This window comes from Setaria italica, chromosome VII (genome assembly GCF_000263155.2).
Source record: "Setaria italica strain Yugu1 chromosome VII, Setaria_italica_v2.0, whole genome shotgun sequence".
Lineage (NCBI taxonomy): Eukaryota > Viridiplantae > Streptophyta > Magnoliopsida > Poales > Poaceae > Setaria > Setaria italica.
This window is the reverse complement of record NC_028456.1, coordinates 1,636,942-1,662,656: the sequence shown is the minus strand read 5'-3', so window position 1 is coordinate 1,662,656 and position 25,715 is coordinate 1,636,942. Positions and strand designations below refer to the sequence as shown.

At 42.0% G+C, this 25,715-nt stretch overlaps 1 protein-coding gene across 2 annotated transcripts; it reads right to left on the bottom strand.

The window, feature by feature from the left end:
- Positions 1–1,650: 1,650 nt before the first annotated feature.
- Positions 1,651–24,437, bottom strand: LOC101782618 (serine carboxypeptidase-like 51). 2 transcript variants are annotated; one of them, XM_004974939.4, is made up of 13 exons: positions 24,056–24,437; positions 23,826–23,969; positions 22,322–22,416; positions 22,132–22,239; positions 19,239–19,526; positions 17,912–17,979; positions 17,711–17,816; positions 17,416–17,597; positions 17,234–17,303; positions 17,087–17,137; positions 16,892–16,944; positions 2,010–2,157; positions 1,651–1,928 (listed from the first exon to the last, which is right to left on the bottom strand). In XM_004974939.4, the coding sequence occupies exons 2-13, from the start codon at positions 23,947–23,949 to the stop codon at positions 1,857–1,859; spliced, it is 1,365 nt and encodes a 454-aa protein (XP_004974996.1). In that variant the 5' UTR covers positions 23,950–23,969; positions 24,056–24,437; the 3' UTR covers positions 1,651–1,856. The 2 variants fall into 2 exon arrangements, with proteins under 2 accessions (XP_004974996.1, XP_022683943.1); XM_022828208.1 differs by lacking the exon at positions 23,826–23,969.
- Positions 24,438–25,715: the final 1,278 nt, after the last annotated feature.

The following is a 25,715-nucleotide window of genomic DNA, read 5'->3' as shown; positions in this document are numbered from 1 at the left end:
AAAAGTTTGGGTTTGATGAGACTACGGAGGATAATTGCGTTTACGCAAAGTTTAAGAGTGGGAAATTCATTTTCCTCATGATGACATCCAACTTGCTAGTAGTGATCTTAGTCTATTGTTGGAGATGAACAAGTTCTTATCCTCAAATTTTGATATGAAAAATCTTGGTGAAGCTTCATTCGTTTTAGGAATTGAAATTCATCGAGATAGAAGAAAGGGGGTTTTAGGATTATTGCAAAAGGCATACTTAGAAAAGATTCTGAAGAAGTATAGTACGCATGCGAGTAAACCTATGCCTGCTCCCATAGTCAAGGGTGGTAGATTTGGGAAATTTCATAGTCCCAGGAACCAATATGAGATCGATCAAATGAAAGCGGCTCCAATATGCTTCAGCTGTCAGAAGCTTGATGTATGCTCAAGTATGCATGCGTCCTAACTTAGCTTTTGTTACTAGGATACTTGGTAGATATAAAGATAATCTATTTGAATATATCACTGGAGAATGGTAAAGAAGCCATTGTGTTATACGCAAGGCAGAAAAGGCCTCATGTTAACATACATAAGAACTAATTTCCTAAAAATAGAAAGGTACTCAGATTCAGACTTTGCGGAAGATGTAGACAATAGAAAATCTACGTCAGGTTATGCATTCACTCTCGCAGGTGGAGCTATATCATGGAAAAGCTCCAAGCAAACCGTCACTGCATCATCTATGATGTTTGCTGAGTTTGTAGCATGTTATGAGGGCATGAGGTAGGCAAAATGGTTAAAGAAGTTTGTACCCGAGTTGAGAGTGGTAGACAACATCCAAAGACCACTCAAGATGTATTGCGACAATGAGCCAGCAGTATTTTATGCTCATAACAATAAGTCAAGTGGTGCTGCCAAACACATTGACATCAAGTTTTATGTTGTGAAAGAGAAGATTCAAGATCATACCATAAGTCTAGAACATATAAGAAAAAAAGAAATGCTCGTGGATCCGCTCACGAAAGGCTTACCGCCTAATATGTTCAAAGAACACTTAGTCGGCATGGGTTTACGGGAAAGCCTATGATCCTTGGATACTAAGGGCCTAGAATCTATTTCAAAATAGAAAGGTGTGTTGTAGCTATTGAATCTGATAGTACATAACTGGCTATTATGACAAGACATGCTCTATACACTGATATGTGATGAAATGGGTGCTAAGTTAAGTTTAAGACTAAGTTTAAGTATGATATGAGATCCGGGGGGAGAATGTTAGTATTGATCTTGTCCGGCTCGGTCCAACGACCGAGTCGGAGTCCTTGATCGTGCCCTGATCGGGAGCGCCCAACCGGATATGGTTGACGGGTCCCGTCGTATAAATAGAGAGGTGGGGGGCGGAGGCACGCACGTCCAAGTTTGAAACCGTGCCCACCAGACCCATCTAAAAAAACCTAGAACCTGATCTACTTTGCGCTGTCAGCGGCAGGAAGCTCTGCCAACTCCTCGCGCTACCGCCCTCGTCGTTGTCAACACCATCTTCACCACCATGGCGAGCTCATCGATGAAGCCCGATGGCGGTGACCCACTCACTTTCTCTCTCTCTCTTCCCCCTCTCGGATGTCTCTGCTGTAGATCCAGGAACAATGTTTTATCCTGAAGATGAAGTAGTTTACCCGCCAGTTTTGCATCCTATATGTCTATTAATTGGACCAAGAGTCTACTTGGGTTGTGCAAGAACTTTCCTGCGAATACATGTTATCGTCAAGTACATCACTAATTTGAACTGGAGTTAAGCTCCATGAACGGCATAGTAGCTCTCACATTCTAAATTTTTGTCCTCACAGTGGGTTTGCTCTAATTGCCATCCGTGTTACATGGAAGATTATCTAGATTATGCCTGCAGACTGTGTGACCCTAGCAATCATTCGGAACGCAGTATAAGGTTGGTCAACCGGCACCTGTACCGAACAAAATTAGTCGTGTATCATCATGCATATATCTTCCTCTTTCAGTTGTTACATGTATATAGTGACACTTACCATGTGGCCAGCTTCAAGAATCCAGTAGAACTCGAAGTTCTTGTACGACCTAACATAGGCCTTAATTTCTTTGGAACAGTATATGGCGGAGTCACAGAAATGCAGTGGCTTCCTGCGCAGGCTCAAGAAGTCCCTCAGACCAGACCATCTGAATGCATGATTTCAGGGTGAAACTCAGAGTTTCAAAAAGTAACCAAAAAAGAGAAATACTCACTCCATCAAAAAATATAAGGATTTATGACCTTGTCCTAATTCAAAATTATTTAACCAATGCAAGTTTGCAGAAATAATACTGATATTTACAATATTAAATTAGCATGATTAGATCCTTTATGACATATATTTTCATAGTTTATTTTGATGTGGTAGATGTTCATGCTCTTCTCTATAAACTTATTATAGTTAAGGCAAACTCATAAATTCTTGTACTTTCGGATGGAAGAAATAGTTATTATGAAACTAAAAAACTTATTTGGACTAACAGGGGTCTACAGGATTCAGGTAACAAAAGCACTTCTTAGGTAACAGTGTTGAACACCCTGTTCTTCAAGAGACTAGGAAACAAAACTATTCCTAGATATGGTTACAGAACATTGCTTGTATTAAAATCTGATTGGAACCCTGTATGTCTCCCTATTAAGGGTAGTCTGGTGGTATTTTAGTAGGCCCTAATCGACCGTTTTAATATATATGATAAGTTGGAAAAGAAAAGCAAAGCAAATAATCTTATTAGAGTTATAATTTGAAGCTATGAATATAGCTTTAATAAACGGAATCACATTGTCGTGTATGGTGCGCTCAAGTACCAATAAAACATAAATTCATGTCTGAGCCAACTCATATGTGTGCTTTAAGGCAATTTCCAAATCATAAGAGTGAGTCATAAGAAATTAATCTTTAGCCCGTCAAATGTAGAATCAAACTGTTTGAGAGAAGTTTCGTGGTAAATACTTCAATTGGTATAGTAATAAGGAGAACACGTGTGCGTATGGAACAAGACATGATCTTGGTCAGTACTCGGTGCTTAGTTTTAAACCATGGTAATTTCATTTTGTTAGTGTCATACAGTATTAGTCAGATCAAATTCTTGTCAGACACCTTCAATTGTCGCTACTACTGGTAGTGTACCAGAAAGTCTTACATTTAGAAGCACAATTATAATGATTTCTAAATGTGGAGAAGATATAATGCTTGCTTAAGTTAAGAGAGAGCGAGTTCTTCAAGGAGATAAACTACTAATTACTTGGAAGTTGGAACCAAATTAGTAGATTAAGAATTGCTGCAACAAGAAGTTTGTTGAAGGGGGGAAGAACATAAAGAGTACATAAAAAAATTTTAACCATGAAAAAATCTTTAGGCTCTGGGGAGTGAATTATGGAATATTTTCAGTAGAAGGAAAGGGTTCACATCAAGAAAAAAATTTCTGATATTATTCAAGATTTTCTTAAAACAGATATCCTCTAATGGCAGTCATGATCATCTCCAAGGACTGATCCCATATGTGATTGATCGATAAGTTACAACAGTGCATTACACACTCCATCCCAAGAAGAATGCAATCCTAGAATTTTTAAGACAAATTAGTAGTTAAGAGCATGACCTTGGTGACACAAACTAATCATGTTGATTGTGATTAAAAGACATGCACATGTAACTTGGAAAGGAATGAAAACAAGCAATTAAGTATGCATGCACATTCGAGTGGGGGAAATGGCAATTAATGCGCATGTACCTTTGAAAGGGAGTAAAAACTGGCAATTAAATGCCACGTCCACAATATAAAAGCTTGTCCACAAGCTAGGATTGTATTTTTTGGAAACAAATTTGAATGCTTGGATTGTATTCACTAGTAGAGAATTGGCTTTCGATGCGCCCCCTTTTATCCCGGTTTAAAGTTGGCCCGGGACAAAAGGGGGTACGCCACGGTAGGCAAAAATGGAGGGGGGAGTTAGTCCCGATTACAACAGCTAGCTGGGGCGCGTCGGTGGCGGTACCATTTTATCCCGGTTGGAGCCTCCAACCGGGATAAAAGGGTGTTCCTTTTGTCCCGGTTGGAGCCTCCAACCGGGACTAAACTTTCAACCGGGACAAGAGGTGTTCCCTTTTGTCTCGGTTGGAGTTTTTAACCGGGATAAAAACTCATCCCCCATTATATCCCGAGACAGAGAACTTTCTTCCTCCTTTAGCCCGAGCCAGTCCAGCACATTGACAGAGAGCTGAGCTTCACCTACTCTCCGGTGGTGCCAAAGCAAGGGAGGTGCTGCCCGAAGTTTTTTCCCTCATTTTCGTGGGAATTTGACTCAGCCAACACAAGTGTTGTGAAGGTTTGCTACTTCATCCTCGTGTTATGCTTTGATTTATGCTTTGGAGATGGAAAGATTATTTGCTAGAATGTGATGAAGTAGAAAATGGAGAGGTATTTTGAGGTAGAATGTGAGGGAGATTGATGTGTCATATATAGTATGCATTCTTGCAGTGGTTTAAGAATGATGCTACCTTGTCTAGACGGTTTATCTTATCAAATTCAATATGATTTTTTAAATCCATACTTGTTGAACTTGCATACTGTGGTCATATCTGCGAGGATGTTCTCCGCCGAGCAGCAACGTATGTCAAGAAGGAGGTTCGATTCTACGAGAAAGAGTGGATACGAACATCATGACCGTGTCCCCTTTTCCGTAGAATTGAACCTCTTTCATGACGAAGTGCGGTGCCGCCCAGTTGAGGATATGCTCGCGAGATGATCACGGTCTTCAAGTTCAACAACTTATGCAGTGTTAAGGTAATAATTTTTGTACATAGATGGCTTCTGCTACTGGAGGAAGTGGCGATGGTGGGGGTGATCGTGGTTTCTATTTCGGCAAGGGGAAAATCATAGTTGGCCCTCAGCATAAGCCGAAGAAAAAGAGCGCGCTGGAAAAAGCAATGCTTCGTTATTTGCAGCAATGTCATGAAGAAGCTGTTGCCGCAGGTCAGGAACCTCCTTTTGGTGGTCGTTATGCTCCACCCTCAGTCCCGGGTGTTTCACGTCCACTTAGTACTACCATTTCAGGAGGCACAAATAAACCTAAGGATGAGGCTGGGTCAGCGGAACCTTCGTCTTCACCGTCCAAGGATGCTTAAAGTTCTCCTAAATAGTAATCAGTGGATGGCTTGTTGTATTGTATCATGTTGTTTGGATCTTTAATTTAAATATGTGTATTTGGATCTTCATGTTGTTGTATTGTACCATGTTGTTTGGATCTTTAATCAATTTTCACGCGTAATCCATTGTCAAGTGTAATCCATTTTCATGCGTAATACGATGCAGATGGACCGGCAATGGATGTATAATGCAGACAGGCAGAGCAAGGTGTTTATTGATGGCTTGCATTATTTTCTTGAAGTGGCCAAAATGAACAAGCTAGAGAATGGGTTTGTATGTTGTCCATGCTTCCAATGCAATAACAAGAAGGAGTATTCAAAGGATTCCTGGGGGACTATTCACAGCCACTTGTTTAAATACGGTTTCATGCCTAACTATTTGGTTTGGACCAAGCACGGTGAACTAGGGGTCGTAATGGAAGATGGCGAGGAGGAGGAGGAAGATGACACCATTCCGGACTGGGTTGTAGGCCAAGCTTTTGCAGGTACTACAATGAGTGAGGCTGATGAAGATGAGTTTGCAGAAAATAGCCCTACTGATGACCTTGGTCAGGTGATACGAGATGCATACAGAGATTGCGAAACTGAGAAGGAAGCAGCAAAGTTGCAGCGCATGATAGATGATCACCAAAAATTGTTGTACCCAGGTTGCCAGCAGGATCATAAAAAACTAGGTACGACACTAGAATTTGTGCAATGGAAGGCAAAAAATGGTGTGTCCGATAAGGCATTTCAGGGGATGTTGAACATTTTCAAGAAGATTCTTCCCGAGAATAATGAATTACCATCCACAACATATGAAGCTAAACAGATTATTTGCCCTCTCGGATTGGATGTTCAGAAGATACACGCATGCCCTAATGATTATTTGCCCTCTCGGATTGGGTGATCAATACGAGAAATTGTATGCTTGTCCCATCTGCGAAGCCCTGCGGTATAAGATCAGGCGAGATGATCCTGGTGATGTCGAGGGGCAGTCTCCCAAGAAGAGAGTTCCCGCGAAGGTGATGTGGTATTTCCCTATAATACCACGCTTGAAGCGCTTGTTCAGGAACAAGGAGAATGCTAAGTTGATGCGATGGCACAAAGAAGACCGTAAGGAAGATGAGATGCTGAGACACCCCGCAGATGGGGCACAGTGGAGATCAATTGATAGAACATTCCCGTACTTTGAAAGTGAAGCAAGGAACATAAGGTTTGGTTTAAGTACTAATGGATTCAATCCATTGGGTGAGTTGAGTAGTGGCCATAGTACTTGGCCAGTGACCCTTTGTATGTTCAACCTTCCTCCTTGGCTGTGCATGAAGCGGAAGTTCATTATGATCCGACGCTTATCCAAGGCCCAGAACAACCCGACAACGACATTGACGTGTACCTAAGACCATTGGTTGATGACCTTTTACAACTCTGGAAGGAAGAAGGTGTACGTGTGTGGGATGAGGATAGACAAGAGATCTTTAATCTACGAGCATTGTTGTTCGTAACCATCAATGATTGGTCTGCATTGAGTAACCTTTCAGGACAGACAAATAAGGGATATCGGGCATGCACCCACTGTTTAGACGACACAGACAGCATGTATTTGAAGCATTGTAAGAAGGTCGTCTATATGGGTCATCGTCGATTTCTCCCTGCTCACCACCAGCTGAGAAAGAGCGGGATGCATTTCAAAGGGGCGCCAGACCATCGTAAAAAACCTGCACACCATAATGGAAAGCGTGTCTTCGAGATGATGGAGGATGTAAATGTAGTCTTTGGAAAGGGTCTTGGTAGCCAACCTGTTCCGAACGACGATAACAAACATGCACCCATGTGGAAGAAAACGTCAATATTTTGGGAGCTACCTTATTGGGAAATCCTAGAGGTTCGCAACGCAATAGACGTGATGCACCTGACGAAGAATCTTTACGTGAACGTGCTAGGCTTCATGGGTGTTTATGGGACCTCAAAAGATACATTGGAAGCACGACAGGACCTAAAAGTCATGGGGCAACGACATGACCTACATCCGGAAAAGAGAGATAATGGACAGCACTACTTACGTCCTGCCAGTTACACTCTCAGCAAGGAAGAGAAGGATAGCATGTTTGAATGCTTGAATAGTATAGATGTCCCGTCTGGGTACTCCTCGAATATAAAAGGAATAATAAATATGAAACAAAAGAAGTTTACAAATCTCAAGGCTCATGACTGCCACATATTGATGACCTAGTTGCTTCCGGTTGCACTGAGGGGTGTTCTACCAGAAAATGTCCGGTTGCCGCTCGTAAAGCTATGCGCGTTTCTCAATGCGATTTCGCAGAAGGCAATCGATCCATCCAAGCTATCAAAGCTACAGAACGATGTGGTGCAATGTCTTGTCAGTTTTGAGTTGTTATTTCCATCATCCTTCTTCAATATTATGACGCACTTACTGGTTCACCTAGTAAAAGAGATTGGTATTCTCGGACCTGTATACCTGCACAATATGTGGCCTTTCGAGAGGTTCATGGCAGTCCTAAAAAACTATGTTCTTAATCGTGCCCGTCCAGAAGGAAGCATCGCCAAGGGATATGGAACAAAGGAGGTGATCGAGTTTTGTGTTGGTTTTATTGATTCAATTGACTCGATTGGGGTTCCAACTTCACGCCACGAGGGGAGGCTCCGAGGAATGGGCACCCTTGGAAGGAAATCAAGTTTGAGCAATGATACTGATTTGTTCGACAAGGCACACTACACTGTTCTACAACAGTCATCCTTTGTGTCTCCGTATATCGAGCAGCACAGGCAGATGGTAGCTTCCAAAAACCCGACCAAATCCGATGCTTAGCTTACCCGTCATCACATGGAAACTTTTCCCTCCTGGTTGCGCCAACAACTTATGGGTAACTCTGAGATTCACCCACAGCTTGCCTAGTTAGCCAGGGGACCTGCTAGCATAATCGTCAAATTCCAAGGCTATGAGATAAATGGTTATACATTTTACACAAGAGCCCAGGACCATAAAAGCACGAACCAGAATAGTGGTGTCCGCATAGATGCCATGGACAGAAATAAAAGCAAGGAGTCGTATTATGGTTTCATATAGGAGATATGGGAACTCGAATATGGACCGCTGTACATCCCTCTACTTCTTTGCAATTGGGTGAAGCTAACTGCCATAACCAAAGATCAGTACGGAATGACAATAGTAGATCTGAGCAAGACTGGATACAGTGATGACCCATTCGTACTTGCCAATGATGTGCATCAGGTGTTTTATTTGAAGGACATGTGTAGCAAGCCCAAGAGGAATCCAGAAGAGACATGGGAGCCAAAGTGCGACATAGTTCTTCCAGGTAAAAGAAAAAATCGTGGGAGTCGAGGATAAAACAGACCAATCAGATGATTATGATCAGTTTGATGGCATGCCTCCATTCGCCGTTGAAGTTGATCCAAGCATCCTGCTATCCAAAGAAGAGGCTCCGTACTTACACCGCGATCATGATCAAGGAACTTTCGTGAAGAAGAAATTTTACAACGTTGTATTGTAATGCGCTAAATTTACATGACCTTTGTGTATTAATTGATACAATTTTTAATTTACCCTATGTATGATTTCATGTGTTCTTAAATTTGTTAGGTGAAGATTTTTTAGATAAACATGAACAATGTTAACCACATACATACATGGATTTTTCTGCGCATTGAAATTATTTAATTGAATAATTTCTTAATCACAGCGATGCAGTAAAATAAATATTTTAGAGGCTAAATGAACTGGTATAGAATTAATGACTAAATCATACTTATTGTCAATTTACTCGCTAATTAAATATATTTTTGCATGTACAAAATATGTGAAGGTTTTTATTTTTCATCCTGAAATGCAGTGAAAAGATAAATAAAATCCATTTCCAAAAAACAGGCGGGAGAAGAAAACTAGGAAAAAGACCTTTTCTCTCGGGTGCCAACAGCAACCGAGACAAAAGGCCCCCCTTTTATCCCGGCTGCAAAATGCAACCGGGATACAAGGGTACTTTTCGTCTCCCGCCTGGACGTACCCTTTTATTCCGGTTGCCAACTGCAACCTGGATAAAAGGCCCCCCCTTTTATCCCGGTTGGTCGTGGCACCCGGGATAAAAGGGTAGGCTCCCAGCCCCACCTGGCGGACGCACCCTTTTGTCCCGGGTCCTGTCACCAACCGGGATAAAAGGGGGGGCCTTTTATCCCGGTTGGTGATGGGACCCGGGACAAAAGGCCCTTTAGTCCCGGGTGCCATTACAAACCGGGATAAAGGGGGGGGGTTAAAAGGCACTGTAGCCCCTTCTACCCCCACGCCAGTTACACTTAGCAAAATTTTCGCCAAGTCCCGCGCGCGCTCTGCTCCGTCACCGCCCGTCCGCCTCCCTCGCCGGCCGCCGCCGTCGTCGTCCCCCATTGCCCCGGCTGTCGTCGTCCCGCCGCCGACCGCACCCAGACATCCTCCTCCTCCATCGCCCCGGCCGGCCCGCCTTGATCCTCCTCCGTCGCGCCCGGCCACTACCTCGTCGCCGCCGGCCACCAGCTCCATCGCGGGCCTCGTCGCCGCCTTTATCCTCGTCACCCCTCGTTGCCGCCTCGTCGCTGTCCCGCCTCTGCCGTCCCGCCGTCTCGCGCGACTTCGCTCCATCGTCACCTCCACCGTCTGCGCCGCCCCAGCGCGTCGTCCCGCCGCCCTAGCAGCCGCCGTCCCATCGCCCCGGCCACCTCGTCGCCCCGGCCACCGTCGACCGTGCGCGAGAGGTCCGCCGCGCCGGCCGACACTGGCGCCGGGAGTACCGCCTTGCTGACGTAAGCCCACCGGCACTGGCCTTTTTTTTAAGTTAGAAAATAAATAGGTAGTAATTAGGTAGAAATTCAATAGATTTTTGTATATGTGTTAGAAAATCAAATTAGAGTAAATTAGTAGTAATTAGGTCTGTCGCTCCGCCTAGGTTAGAAATGAATCGTGTTTCGTCGTGGTTCCGTCCCCGCCTCCGCCGTCCCATCGCCCTGACCGCCGCCGTCACAACCTAGGCACCGTCCGTGGTTCCGTCCCCACCTCCACCCTTCAGCCTCCGTCGCAAATTCATGTTATTGCTAGAAATTCCAATAAATATGGAAAAATTAGTAGAAATTCGGTAGAAATTTGTTCCGCCGCCCCGGCCTCCGCTAATTCATGTTATTGCTAGAAAATCGTAAAAATCCATGTTATTGCTAGAAAATCGTAAAAATTCATGTTATTGCTAGAAATTCGTAAAAATTCATGTTATTGCTAGAAACTCGTACAAAATTCAAGTTATTGCTAGAAATTCGTAAAAATTCATGTTATTGTTAGAAACTCGTACAAAATTCATGTTATTGCTATAAAATCGTAAAAATTCATGTTATTGCTAGAAAATTTTAAAAATTCATGTTATTGCTAGAAATTCGTACAAATTCATGTTATTGCTAGAAATTCGTAAAAATTCATGTTATTGCTAGAAACTCGTACAAAATTCATATTATTGCTAGAAATTCGTAAAAATTCATGTTATTGCTAGAAACTCGTACAAAATTCATGTTATTGCTAGAAACTCGTACAAAATTCATATTATTGCTAGAAATTCGTAAAAATTCATGTTATTGCTAGAAACTCGTACAAAATTCATGTTATTGCTAGAAAATCGTAAAAATTCATGTTATTGCTAGAAATTCGTAAAAGTTCATGTTATTGCTAGAAATTCGTAAAAATTTATGTTATTGCTAGAAATTCGTCACAAAGTACTACTAATTTGTAGAAATTTGTATAAATATTTCGGACTTTGTGGGATTCATGTTATTTTATGATTTCATTATATACCCTTATGTACATATAAGTAAGGTGATTTCTATGACTGTCATGTATGATTCCATGTATGTTTCAATCAATAGTTGAAATGGCAGACGATGAGACCGCAAGGTATATCGTGGAGCAGATAATCGCTGGTGATGGTAGTGGCGACAACCTTCCACTATCGTACACGGATGAAGAGGGCACCCAGGCGGACATGTTCCTCAACATGTCCGCCGATGGGAATGAAGAGCAACAGCCCCAGCAACACCTTGCCATGGCGGAAGGTTCCGGCGAGGTATATATAATGATTCTTGTATTGTTTCATACCACCGTTACTACTACATACTAATTAACGAATCTTGAACTGTTAGCCCTCTAGATCGACGCAAGGGCAGAAGACCCGAGGTCGTACAAAGGTGATGGAAGGGAGGCTTGTCATCACGGAAGTGACAGAAGAGGGCAAGCCGGTTGCTCCCGAGAAAGTAGCAAAGAAGTACGTGAGTCAGATCGGGGCAATCGTCCGGGACAACGTGCCTATCAGCATCAGAGAATGGAAGGGCAGAAGCACTAATCCGTACGCCCTCCCGGAGACAGAAAAGAATATGCTGTGGGAAGACGTCAAGAGACATTTCACATTCCCCGAAGGATATATTGCGAAGGATGTGAAAGCGTGGACGCTTAAGAAGATGGCTACACAATTCCAGACATTCAAGAAGATGCTGGATACCCACTACATTAAGAGGGGCCGAACTCCAGACTTCAACGCGTGGCCAAAGTTGAGGGACCACTAGGATGCATTTGTTGAATATAAGAGGAGTGAAGACGGTGTGAAAAAGATCATGACCAACACAACAAATGCTAGTAAGAAGGGCTACCATCATCATCTGGGGCGAGGTGGGTATGGCTCAGCAATTCCCAAGTGGAGGAAGATGGAACAAGATCTGATCGAACAGGGAATCGTACCTGCAACTATTGAATGGCCCGAACGATCAAAAAATTGGTACTACGCTCATGGAGGCTCCCTGAGCCAAGAGGATGGGACGTTGATTTTCAATGACACAATACGTGAGAAGGCCGAACATCTTGTGAAGAACATTGAAGATTCTAAGGCTGGGAGGTTGAAGGTGGACCGAGAAAATGATGAGCTCACATTGGCCCTCGGTAATCCGGAGCACCCAGGACGTTGCTGAGGGTTCGGGGTCGTTCTGTGGAAGTTTGCTTTCCGAGGCGACAGCGCCTCGTACAGAAGCCGGAAGCAAAGAAAGGAACAGATCGAGGAGAGCTGGCGGCAGATGCTAGAATCTAAAGTGCAGGCACAAGAACAAAGAATGATGGAGGAAATCAATCGTCGAGTGGTCCACGCAGTTGCGGAGTTGGCCCAATCTAGAGCATTGCCGAATCCTAACACCGACAGCCCTTCTCAACGCCTCTTGAGCAGTTGTGCTTCTACAGGGATCCCCGATGTGCAGACGCCCAGGTTACCCATGGAGGAGCAACGGTTCCCCGTGGATGCCATCACGCAACGGACCTCATGTGAGCTGCATGCACCGGTCGGCAACCTCACTATTAAGGTATACTTATACATAATATTTATGCAATCTTGTCAATTGATCCACGCCTTGAGATCGGAGTTCAACTTGTTTACTTCTGCTATATGTACAGGTAGCGTACGGGAGTACGTTAGACCTTGGCGGGGTAGAGCAGTCATGGCATGGAGATTCGACCTGGCTACGCCAGCGTCCGCGTAGAGCAAATAGTTGATAGCCAATATGAAGGTCTAGAGCTCGACCTCCTGGGAGGCGACGGGGAAAAGACATTGGCAGATATGCTTCATAGGATCATTCTATGGCGAAAACGCTACATCATTATTCCCGGCACAGAGCCATCTCCTCAGAGCTCAAGACCGCTCCCCGTAGATCTCGAGCAGCGACCTTCTCCTCATACCTCGAGACCGTCATCTCCTGCTCCAGGACCGTCCCTTCCATCTATATCAAGGTCTCCATCTCCACCACATCCTGGTGGTGGGAGCGACGATGACAATAACAACACCCCTCCCCGATCACCGTCGCCGGCACCAAGAGCGGCCCCCATGAAGGAACCTGCACCACCACTAAAGAAGTCACGAGCACCACCTCCCAAGCAAAGATAGAGAAAGAAGAAAACAAAGGAGCCTGAAGTGACTTGTAAGGAACGCTGGGAGGCAATGTCTCATGCGGAACAGTGGGCAGAAATCGAACGAGAGGCCAGTGAGTGGTTCAAGAAACAAGCCGAAGAAAAAAAAGCAAGGGAGATGGAGCCACCGCCAGTAAATCGAAGAGATTTAAACTTTTTTATCAGAATGGAAGAAGGAGCCAAGAAAAGGATACCACTCTTATCAAACTATGAACGGGCTTTAGTAAAGGCTGATGATAAAGATAAAAGGAAAGGAAAGTTATCTTCCAGCCGTGCTGTCCCCGACCTCAGCCATTTATCAAAAAAAGACGCTCAACGGGTAAAAGCAATGCCCTTGTATCAACAAGCAGATGTATTGAAGTTCATGCAAGAAACGGGTCTGGGACTTGATGAATGCCTAGGGCAAGTTGGGACGCCAACTGCACCGCCCCCTGAGCCGAGATGGCCTTATGAGCTAGGCAAACCTCTAGTAAAGCCTTCATTGATACGGAAGCTATCAACAAAGATGTACGCATTCCATCAATGGTACATGATGGCATCCGCCGACTCGAGGGAGATGCTCGGCCTGAAGGTAAAATCGATAGATTTTCATGGCGAAGGTGAGAAAGTGCTGTGGCTAGACTTCAAGGATATATACGAAGTGTACCATCATGATGTCCTGGACGTCTCTCTGATCAGCGCTTGGGTTCTGTAAGTGTCCGTTTATCTCTACATGTAAATTTTGGCGTGCGTCACCGTACTAACTTCGTCTTCCATTTCATGTAGGATGCTAATTCAAACATGCCGCCGAGAGGCGTACCTACATATAGGCTTCATGGATCCATCTATAGTTAACCAACAACAGATACAATTAGCGCCAAAAAAAACCTTGGTGGAAGTATACAATTTCCTAGATAAACAAACATTCAAGGATTTCATACTACTTCCATACAACTTCAAGTAAGTGTGTGTATACCGTCTACTTTCGATGTCTTTTTCCTTATCTCTACATGTTAGTTAGCTCTAATATGCATGAACATTTTACGCACGCAGCTTCCACTGGATCCTTATTATAATTGAGCCTGAAAGAAGCCACGTCACTATCTTCGATTCGTTGAGGAAAGATCCGGTGGAGTACCAAGAAATGCAAGACATGCTAGGCTTGTAATAATTCTGGACCTTTATCTCTATGCAAAAGTTTGTTTCCTAAATTTTATCCCTGTTACACTATATCATTCATTGTTCTAATCCGCAGCGCATGGAAACAATTCATAAGGACACACAAAGGTCCATTCAAAGAAAAACTTACATGGAACACAGACTTCCCGGTACGTATGAAGTCTGCCCATTTATTACATTGTATAACAAGAATATTTCATAACTTATTTTTTTCCGCACTGAAGTGCTTAAGACAGGAACCCGGAAATAATCTATGTGGCTACTACATCTGTGAGCACAAGCACAGTTTTATGGGACCCAAGGGATTGAAGATGACGCCGCACAACTTTAAAGTACGTAAAATAAAACTATTACTAGTTAATTATTTTCTAGCTCCTTATATGTATTTGTTCGTGTAACATTCACAAATTTCCAAATTATAGATGTTAAATATTCAACAAGGACTCTTGAAGGAAGAAAGAGTAGCGGCAATATGTGAAGGTCTCATTGGATTCCTAATGGACGAGGTGGTAGATCCAAAAGGAGAATTTTATTACGATGGATGACAATTAGATACTCCGATCAGCAACACCTCGACGGGAAGATTGTAGATAGATACTTTGATTTATTTGTATATATAATACGTGCTAATTATGATCGATTTGTACTAGTTGAATTGTGTATATGGATTGTGTATAAGAATTGTGTATATATATAGTAATTGTATAATTACAAATCCCATTCGTTTAAATACTAGTTGATTTCATTCTAAAAAAATCTCAACTACTAAAGGTTAACAAAAGGGCCGCGGTACTATGTATGTGATGGATGCATGAAAAATTCAGGCGCCAAGCAGTGCCATGCAGGACGCCATTAAGTCCCGGTTGGAATCCAGCCGGGACTAAAGGGTAACCCTTTACTCCCGGTTGGGAAACCCAACCGGGACTAAAGGTGCCCCTTTAGTCCCGGTTGCTTTTACCAACCGGGACTAAAGGGCCTGTCCTGCGCCTAGCGTGGCAGGCCCTTTAGTCCCGGTTGGTGACACCAACCGGGACTAAAGGGGGACCTTTACTCCCGGTTAAAAGACCCGGGACTAAAGACCCCCCTTTTATCCCGGTTGGTTTATCCCGGATGGATTTTCAGGAGATATGCACCCTACCAACCGGGACTAAAGGCATTACATTCTCTACTAGTGATTTTTTTGGAGGACAGAGGAAGTACACAAATGGAACTATCTTCTTGTTGCAAAATAACTTATGCAAGAAACCTCTTGGCTTACGATTCCCTCTCACAATAAACAGTGCTATGGCAACATATAATCAAGACGTGGTATAAAAAGTTTTTATATCTAAAAGTTCAGTGTTAGCGTTGACATATCTGGGATTACCATCTGCATGAAAAAGCTCAGCAATAATGATAGAAAAGTTTGAAAATAATACTGTTGTTAAGAAAATCTGTGCTCAACATGACCGAAGCTAACCTTTGCTTAAGGCTAGTCTACTAATATTCTTTATATATGGTATCTTTTTATAATTTACCAAAAGGAGTTTAAACGAGAATAATAGATTTTGAACCTGGTTTTCTATGACAAGGTGACAAAAGGGATTGGGAGCCACCATGTAGTAGTTAAGTGATGTTGTGTGTGTAAACATTTAATCCAGGTTGTGGTTATGGTGTTTTAGATCATAAATACATGATTATTAGTAATAGAAGCTGGATAATAATGATGGCAAGTGGAAATATATTAAGAATGAATAACTAAGAAAACATTGTTACATGTCAATATAAATGTAACTGCCTCTTACCTTGGGCAGCGGGTAAGGAAAATCAACAACATATTTGCAGCTAGAACGGCAGTGAAAAATGGTGAAAACACTAGCTTCTGGAGACATCATTAGGTTGGTATCCTCGATCCTTTAGTTTAAATTTTTAACAAACATGTCAGCGTTGCAAGTTTTGAAGGAGGTTTAGCGACTGTGATTGATTCAGAAGAACTCTGTGTGATGATACTTTGTTGCAATGTAAACGTATTCATGAGATCTGCTCTGAGGTAATTTTAGCAGATGAGCCTAGTGTGTTGAAATAGACTGCCAATGGCAAAACACCTATCACTCTTTCCATCTAGCTCTAAAAATGGCACAAGTTAACTTCCCGTAAAAACATATTTGGAAAATTAATCTGCCCCTGAATATTCATGTATATTGTGTTTGACTGTTACAAACACTATCCGAACTAAGAATAACCAACTAACAAGTGGTTTGGAAAGGAGATGAGTAACTGTCGTTTTTGTTGAAGTAAATGAACTGAGCACTGTGTGGGCATATTCGTGTTATGCTGGATTCTCTGGAAACAAATGAAAATAGCAATTTTGTGAATCCAATCCATCAAAGGACTGTAGATCCTTCTTTTTTTCTTCATAGTTAAATACTGGTCTTGTTTTACGAGTAGTCAAGTACTTGAAGTCCATACCTCATTTGTATACAGAGTGGTGGTGAATGTTTTATGTAACAAGGTTATTGAAGACTTCCTAAATAAAAACAGAGGGCCAAACAATGGTCCAGCTAAATTAAATAAACCTTCTTGGGTAGATAAGATCATGCAAGAGCTGGCGAAAGTTGGAAGGTTATGTCCTTACTTGAGTTTTCGCACCCATGCTTCAGCACCAATTGTTGAGCATATCACATCCAGCTGACAATAATGCAAATATTTTGTTCAGTACTCAGAAACTACAGTATTCAGAGATTAACAAGCCAGCGCAGTGGGGATATAAACTCTAATATTATTCCTACTGAAATAAATTGGTGAGGAATCACTAGTATTTGCTACTCACCTGGCCTTGGTACACTGTCACGTTCACACCATGCGAGAGCAACTCATCAACCTACATCATATATGAATGTATCAAACACTACACATTTCATTACACTCAAACAAATCAGGCATTCATCCAGTAGGGTAGATCCATTTGTGGGCTTGCCTGTTCAATTGCTGGCTTCATGAAGTCATTGACCAGCGCATCGTATACGTCAATTGACGCCTCTTGCCAGCTGCATTTTAATATTTGAGTTGGAGCATCTCAGGAAGATTGACTTAGGCAGAAAAGAAATATATTGAGATACATATATAGTTGCTGATTGTGACATAAGAAGAGAGGCTCACAAGAGACCCTTGGGGATGAGCTTGAACATTTTCTTGATAGGACCATTCATGTCGCCATCAATAGTGTTGTTAGGGGCGGACCCAGACTCCTCGGTGGTTCTGTTTGATGACGAGTTTGTCTTTAAATTGCTGTCTGTCAACACCAGGTTCATGCCAGCGTCAAGCAAGAAGTTGTTCATATTCTGCAAATTGAACAGCCAAGTACTCTAGCCTGATCAAGCAGGTTCATTCATATGAAAAGGACCTGCAAAATCACACAGATGTCTGCATTTGTTTTTTCGAAACAGGATCTTACCACGCTGTCAGTCTGGGAGTCTATCAAATCCAGTTGATCAGTAAATGTTTGGCGCGCTGTGGCATACTGCCCTGCTAACATCTGCTCCTTTACCATTACAGCCATTCTGATAATAAAGAAGAGATATGAGATCAAAGCGTCCTTGTTCGCTTGCAATGGGAGAAACAAATACAATGTTATAGGTTATCTGCAGGTTCTTACTTGTTGACATCTGCGACAGCGTTGTCGTTGAGCCTCGACACGTAATGCAGTAGCTGTGCATATGAGAGCTGCATACATGAATCCGAAAGTTATGCACTCACTGAAAAAACAAGTCAAATAGCCTGCGAAATTTCGTGGCTAACTTTTAAAAAAATAGTTTTATATATAACTTTACTGCTTATTATTGACAATTTAACTTGCTATGTGATTGTACTATAGAACCATTGCCTAATAAGAATAAGAGGCGGATTGTTTATGTTATATCAACATATAAATTGTAAATTCAAGAACAAGAAATAGATGCACATTGCTATATCATACCACAGGATTACCAAATAAACTGTTATGGAAATTATGTATTAGAGTATAGACAAAAGATGGCATGTTGAAAAGAAACAGATGATGTAGAATCTTCAGAATTTAGATCCTGCTCAACAATCCGAAGGGCTTTATACCAAAATTTCAACGAATTTAATCATTAAATTTGCAAAGAAAAAACATTTGTGTCCAACTGTGACATGTTGCCTTCGATTAGAGTACACAAAATATGCTGCCTTGGAATTGAATTCATGGCGTTTAAAAAAAATTGGATTCCTCTAAAAGTGGATGAAGAAAAGAAACAGATTTTGTAGAATTGTTAGGTAATATCCAATAATCCACAGGGTTTCATAGCAAAACTTCCAGGAATTTAGTCAATAAATTTCTTCAATAAATGATTTATTTCAAAAGCAGGGTTATGGCTACCTACAGATACCTTTTGCTGTTTCATTTCACATAGAATTGCCTAAGAGATGCAAATATATAAATATCGTAGTTTCTTAAGGTTAATGTGTTTAGTTTCCCTAAAAAGGTTAATGTTTAGTTGTTTGTACAAGCATATGAAATGTATCTACTCTGTATGTGTTTATATGTAAGACCAAATCACGATCTATCTGTCCTAGAATACATGCATTTAGGAGAATTCAGTTCTATACTATTACAGGAAATTCAGTTCTATTTGTTTCTCAGTAGACATACATAGATGCAATCTGAATTTGAAAGCAATGAAAGATCATTTCTGTGACCTCTATGATGCAAAACTCAAGTCAAATTAACCATCTCTTGACACAGCATGCATCTAGGTTTATTTTAACATTATGTGAGAAGATGACTAGATTCTACAACATGCATGTTTTCCTTTTCCTGAGGATTTCAAAAGTAATAAAGTCAAATTTTTCCTAAGCACCTGGACTTCGAAGCAAGGGTCATCTCTTCTTATATCCATAAGTAGAAGATTGTACTACTTGCGATCGTACGTTGGCTCATGCAAAAGAATTGATTTGCTCACCGAGAAGTCAGCTGGTGAGATCCAGGAATCCCCAAGCAGAACACCACCAAGCGTGAGCTTGAGCGTGCCCGCGCGGATGGCCCTTGACAGAGAGACGCCGAGCATAGCGGCGTGCTTGCCACCGTAGGACTCGCCAACAATGTACATAGGGCTGTGCTCCAGTGCGGGCAGCTCATCGTTGAGGAGCGATTCGACAATGACGGCCAAGTCCTTGACAGCTTGCGAGTCCGTCCTCACCAGCGCGCTAGGGTTCTCCGTGTAGCTGTACCCAACGCCCACCGGAGCGTCCTGCTAGGCACGCACCATTAACATCACAAATAAACTGACATGATCATTCACAGATAGTCAGCGTCAAATCTTACTATTACTAATTGGAGGCTCAAGTAACACCCTAATCTTCATCTAAATTACCCACTTATACCATAATAAAAAATAATTTAAAATAAACCCCTAAATTTGCAACTAAATTGTCCACCACTAGTACTTAAAAATAACTTAAAATAACCCTTTCAATTTACATCTATATTATTCACATGTTCTATTAGTAAAAATAACATAAGGTAACTCTAAATTTGAATCTAAATAACCTTCATTAAAAATATACACCAATCTACATCTGTATATGATTCTAAATTATATATTTCTTACATTATTACTCCCTCTAGTCTTTTTTTCATGTGTTACTAGGCTTGTTCTAAGTTAGAAAAATATAAAAATATATATACTTCCAAATATATGCACTATCAAAATATATTTTATAGTTCAATGAAACAAATTTAATAGAAGAGACGTTGTTATATTTTCCTATAAATTTGGTCAAAAAAGGAAAAGTGTGACTTGAACAAACCTAATGTGACATATAAAAAAATGGAGGGAGTAGTATATAATATAATAATTAAGGTATATATGCATGATGTGTATTATCATTTATGAATACATAGAGGAAGTGATGAGAATATATATTTCTATATTAAAATTGTAGCTCAAACTTAGGGTTTCGTCAACCAAATTAAAGTCCATACATGCCATGCAGAGTGAAAAGTTAAAGATTATAAATGTGGATGAAAATCTTATAGAGTAACTACTAACTAAATCTATCATAATCAGATGAAGATAATAAGTATATATCTATATAAGTATTGTGTTAGAATATTTAAGGAATGAGAGGTAACTCAAGCCTTAAGGTAACCATTTTGCAGTAATGTGACCTCATTTTTTTTTTGAAGACTCTACAGTAATTGTCATGAGATATGGTAAATAAAGATAAATCCTAGAAATTCTAACAAAAATCAGAAACATCGAACATCAATCATGAAAATCTAATAATCATAGTCATTGGTCAATTATGTGTTCTAACATGTTATCCAACACTATTATTATGAAAATAATCTAAAATAAACCCCTAAACCTATATCTAAATTACCAAACTCTACCATTATAAAAAGTAATTAAAGTAACCTCATAATCTTCATCTAATTTTCCCATGCATATCATTACAAAATATAACTTAAAATACCATTCTAGATTTGTATCCAAGTTACCCACGTATGTTGTTATTAAAAATAACCTAGAGTAAACATCTAAATCTTGATCTAATTATCTTTATGTTCATTATACAGAAATGTCCAAAAGTAAACTAATATATAATTCTAAATTAACTATTTATGTTATTATTAATATAGAAATACTAAGTTAAGGTATATACACATGAGGACCATTTTTTACATGTATGTGAGGAAGCGATGGAAAAATATTAATTTTTATGCTAAACACAATATACGAAGGTGCGATACAAAATGAAGAAAATGTGAATGCTGACGGAAAAAATATATAGAGTAATTACTAATTAAATATCAATCACAACTAGATAAAGATAAGTACACATCTATATGAGTATTGTGTTATAGAGTATTAAATAAATGAGATAGTAGTAAGATAAATAATTTTTATTATTAGTTAGGATTCTAATTTCTAAATAATTTTCAAATAAAAATATTAGTCCATGTGGGAGCACGAGTTGATGGACTAGTTAAAACTAATTAAGAAACACTATTAGAGAACTCACCTTCCATGCACCCCATTTTGTCCCGGTTTAAAGTTGGCCCGGGACAAAAAGGTTCACCAACCGGGACTAAAGCTCGGTCACTGGCGGGGGGCTCACCAACCGGGACCTTTTATCCCGGTTGCAAAGGCTAGTGGAAAAAAAAAGACCCTGAGAGACCTTTTATCCCGGTTTGAAACACCAACTGGGATAAAGGGGGGTCTTTTATCCCGGTTTGTAATACCAACCGGGATCAAAGGGGGTCTTTTATCCCGGTTGGTGTTTCAAACCGGGATAAAAGGGTCTCCAACGGGGTGGGTGAAAGAGGACTAAATCCCTCAAACCCTTTTATCCTGATTTGTAATACCAACCGGGATAAAAGGGGATCTTTTATCCCGGTTGGTGTTTCCAATCGGGATAAAAGGGTCCCCACAAGTTAATACAAAAGGATTGCATCCCTATATAGTCAGATGTGCTGTGTAGGTGGGATAGCAAGGAAGCTACACGCGAGGCTAGAGGCCGTGGGTTCGAATCCCACGTAGCGCGCACGCGCATATTTTGCGTGAAAAATCGTGTGACTTGCGACGTGTGGGGGGGCCCTCCCGGGATTTCATTTTTTTTTTTTGCAGCGTGTGGCGTGGTGACCCGTTTTATCCTGGTTAGTATTACCAATCGGGATAAAAGGGGTCTTTAGTCCCGGTTGAGTGACCCGGGACAAAAGACCCCCTTTTGTCTCGATTGGTTTATCCCGGATGGATTTTCAGGAGATTTGCACCCTACCAACTAGAACTAATACTGAATTCTCTACCAGTGAAACATTTACGTGATGAATAAGAGGTTGATGTCTCTTACTACGAAGATGAGGTCGGCAACCTTGAGCCATGTCCACTGGCGCGGCTGCAAGTTGACGTCCAGTGGCCCGATCTCCAGGAAGTTGCCGTGGCCGACGCCAGACCCTCCCTGCAAACCCAGCATGAATTGAAGAAATAAGACAATACTGGGGATTAGAGCTCATGCTGCATTATTGGAAATTTTCTATTACCGGGCCGCCTTGTAGCCAAAGAACAGTAGGCCATGGTCTCGCCGGCGTGGAGACCCTCTGCGGGCTCCTATACCACAACCAGAACATTTTCACATCTGCAAAATTTACAGCGTATTGGATATTTAATGCACGTAGAGCAGCGAGTCATCACCACAGAAAATTAAATACAGTATGTACGTAGAAGAGGAGACAACGAGAAGAAACTTTTGCTGAGTCAATAGATGCCGAGTGCTGTTTGCCGAGTATAACACTCGGCAAAGCCCAAAGGCTTTGCCGTGTGCCCTGGACACAAGGCAAACCGTAGTGACGTAGAGCAGCGAGTCATCACCATAGAAAATTAAATCTCTACAAACGTAAATGTGTAAATGCATAACAACAAATCTCCATACTAGAGTCTGCACCAGAGTAGTTGCTATCTAGAATGTGCAGAGCACTTGCTTGGTCACTATGCAGTAGCACTGTAGCACCAGTGCAAGCTCTTTGCCAAGTAACCAGTAGGAGTCTCCCAAGTTCCTCCCACCAACCAATCACAGCTCAACAACAAGATAGTGCAAATATGTAACTAATAGGAGATCAACATGAATATGTAGACTTAGCACAAGATACACTAAATAGGAGAAGTTTCAATCCTCTCACAGACAATAGCCAATCAACAATTGGAGCTAGGTCATGGGAGAGCAAATTGGCAGTAGACAACCACCAAGAGAGAGGAGGGAGATCAAGAGAACAGAAGGGAAGGAGGAGCCTGGAGGAAGCCATGAGCTCAAACTCCACAGCCGAGAGAGCACATGGAGAGGGAGAGCCAAAGTAGAAAACTAGTATACCGTTTCCACAGCAAAATCTAAAGACAGCAAACAACCCATGAATCCTTTCCATCAATGGCCCAATGTTACCACCCAACTCAATACGAGGGAAGGAGGAGAAGGTCGGACGGAAGCTGCAGGGATGGACTAAGCAAGCAAGGAAGAGAGGGTAAGCTGACCAGGAGGATCGAGGCAGCCTGCAGCCATGTGTGCTTGTGCTCGTGGCCACAGAACAAAGGTGATTTACTCTTAAGCATTTACGTTGCCTTTTCATGAACGAACAATTTCTAGGGACATCATAATCCCACATATATCACTATCCCATGGCCATCTATTACAGTCAGTTTGAAGAGCACAACATCACAGCAGGAGCAGCTCATAGAGCTGAGCACACAGCTGAGTTCAGTATAGCATGGGGAACATAACGTTGGCGAGAGAGAGATGGGGAGGGATGGGTCCAGATTCGGTTGTTGTCTTGTAGGAAAAGTAATATAGTAAGTCTAATAAGGATATTAGGCAGCAATAAACCTGGAGTTAGGACATGCTAACATCGATCCTTAGACACATGTAACAAAATCATGACGTAACCTCAAATGCCTGCACATGAACCATAGTTGCTGACAGCCATACTAACGCGCATGCATGTATACTCGGCATAATGAACATGTCAAATGCAGGGCCCTAGTGTCAGAGTTGCTTACTTGGCCGGGTCTCCACGTAGCCCCAACGCTCGCTTCCGTCGGGGGTTCCAGTGGAGATGGCATCAGCCCCGCTGGGAAACAGAACGCAGAGGAGGCACAAAAGAACCACGGCACGCGTATCCATCGAAGAGCAGCGAATGAAGGCTGCATGATGCGTCTTTAGATTTCCTCACTCATTGATGTACTCCTCAAATTCTAGCAGGAATGGAAATTTTAGGTGAATTTCTCACCTGTGCTCTCCCTGCGTAGGATTGCAGCGTGAGGACGAAGAGGGTGCAGGCACTTGAGCGCAGGAATGATGCCCGGCCCGGCGTGATCAGCAGCGCGAAGACGACGCGGCACCGACAGGAAGGAGCTGGGAAATGAGGGGAAAGGAGTTTTGGAGGTGCAAGAGAGAAATTAAAGCTGGAGGCAGAGAGCACAGCAGACGACAGCACAAACTGGAAAAGAGGGTCTGAGGAAAAGGGGAAAGAAAATGGAGGAGGAGGAGGAAAAGCCAGGATGGAGAAGAAGAAGGGGAGCTACGCTAGGAATGGGAGTTGGGAGTGGCGGCAGCACAAGGCTGTGAGTGGTGTACTAGTACTGTAGTGGTCGCAGTAGGGCTAGCTTGAGTTGAGGTCACACAGAGTTGGAAATGAGCTGAGGTGGGTGCCTGCTCAACCTAATAATATGATGGAGAAGATGATTTGAGAAAGAGAGAGGAGGGCGGCACCGCGGCAGTGATAGAAAAAAAGAGATTGCAGCGCTGTCAGATTATATTCCTGTTTTCAGATTCCTGATTGATCGTGAGGACGCTTTGAACGGCACCATGCACGCATTGCGTACCATTAAGGGGCCACTACTAAATTTTTCACGTCCGTTGTTTGTGGATTTTGGTTGGAGCAAAATGTGTCATTCATTTTGTAAATATGATTTTGAATTTATCGACTACTGCTGAAATGTTAACACAGTATCAAAGTAATATTTGAACATCAGACTACGCGTGCGCAGAGAGAGAGAGAGAGATGTGCCATTCTGATATTAGTTCTTCATTTTAGAATACAATAAAAAATTTACCATGAACGAGCTGAGGAGGAGGGGAAGAAACCGAGGACAAAGCGCAGAAAAGAAAAGGGAAGGGCGCACGCGCATGAGGTTTGTTGCAGCTGCTTGCTTGCTTCGTTTTGGTAAGGCATCTATCATTCATGTTGTGCTAGCTGCAGGGTGACGAAAAGATGAGATGCCAGATGATGTACGTGTCGAAATGCTGTGGAGGCTCTCGCCGGCGTCGATGGATACCATTGGCCGAAAATTTACCTGTGGAGATTGCAGCCATGCTCATCGCTCTGTAAACTTTTTCTCCCGTGCAGTACTTTTTCGTATGCCCTCCCCTGTCGTCCTAATTTCATCATGCTTTCTATGTCAGAACTGGACTAGCACAACATTGCTGGATTGCTTTTGTGATGGACGATTTATGTGAACCAGCTAACTTTTAAATTACATGTACGTTGATACTTTTTGCACCAACCAAAATCTCTCATCATGTGTGTAAGGAATCGGTGCTCATAGCTTAAGAGGGGAAGAGGGTGAATTAGGCAAACTTGAAACCTTAACTTATGACTTCCAATACTTTTGCATCGAACTTAAACTAGATCATGCTATCAAGATGTGCAACTATGGTTGATATAGTGTGAAACCGTTATCCCAAAATAAGGTTTGCAACCTAGAGCTAATTCTAGCAAGATACTACACTAAGAAAGTAGAGACACACAAGTTACAAGTATGAAATGCGGAAACGTAAAAAAGGGGATGAGGGGAAGCAAACTCTTGACACGATAATTTATCTCGTGGTATTGGTAGGCACTAAGCCACCACTAGTTCACGTTGTTGAAGCACTCATACGAGAGTATT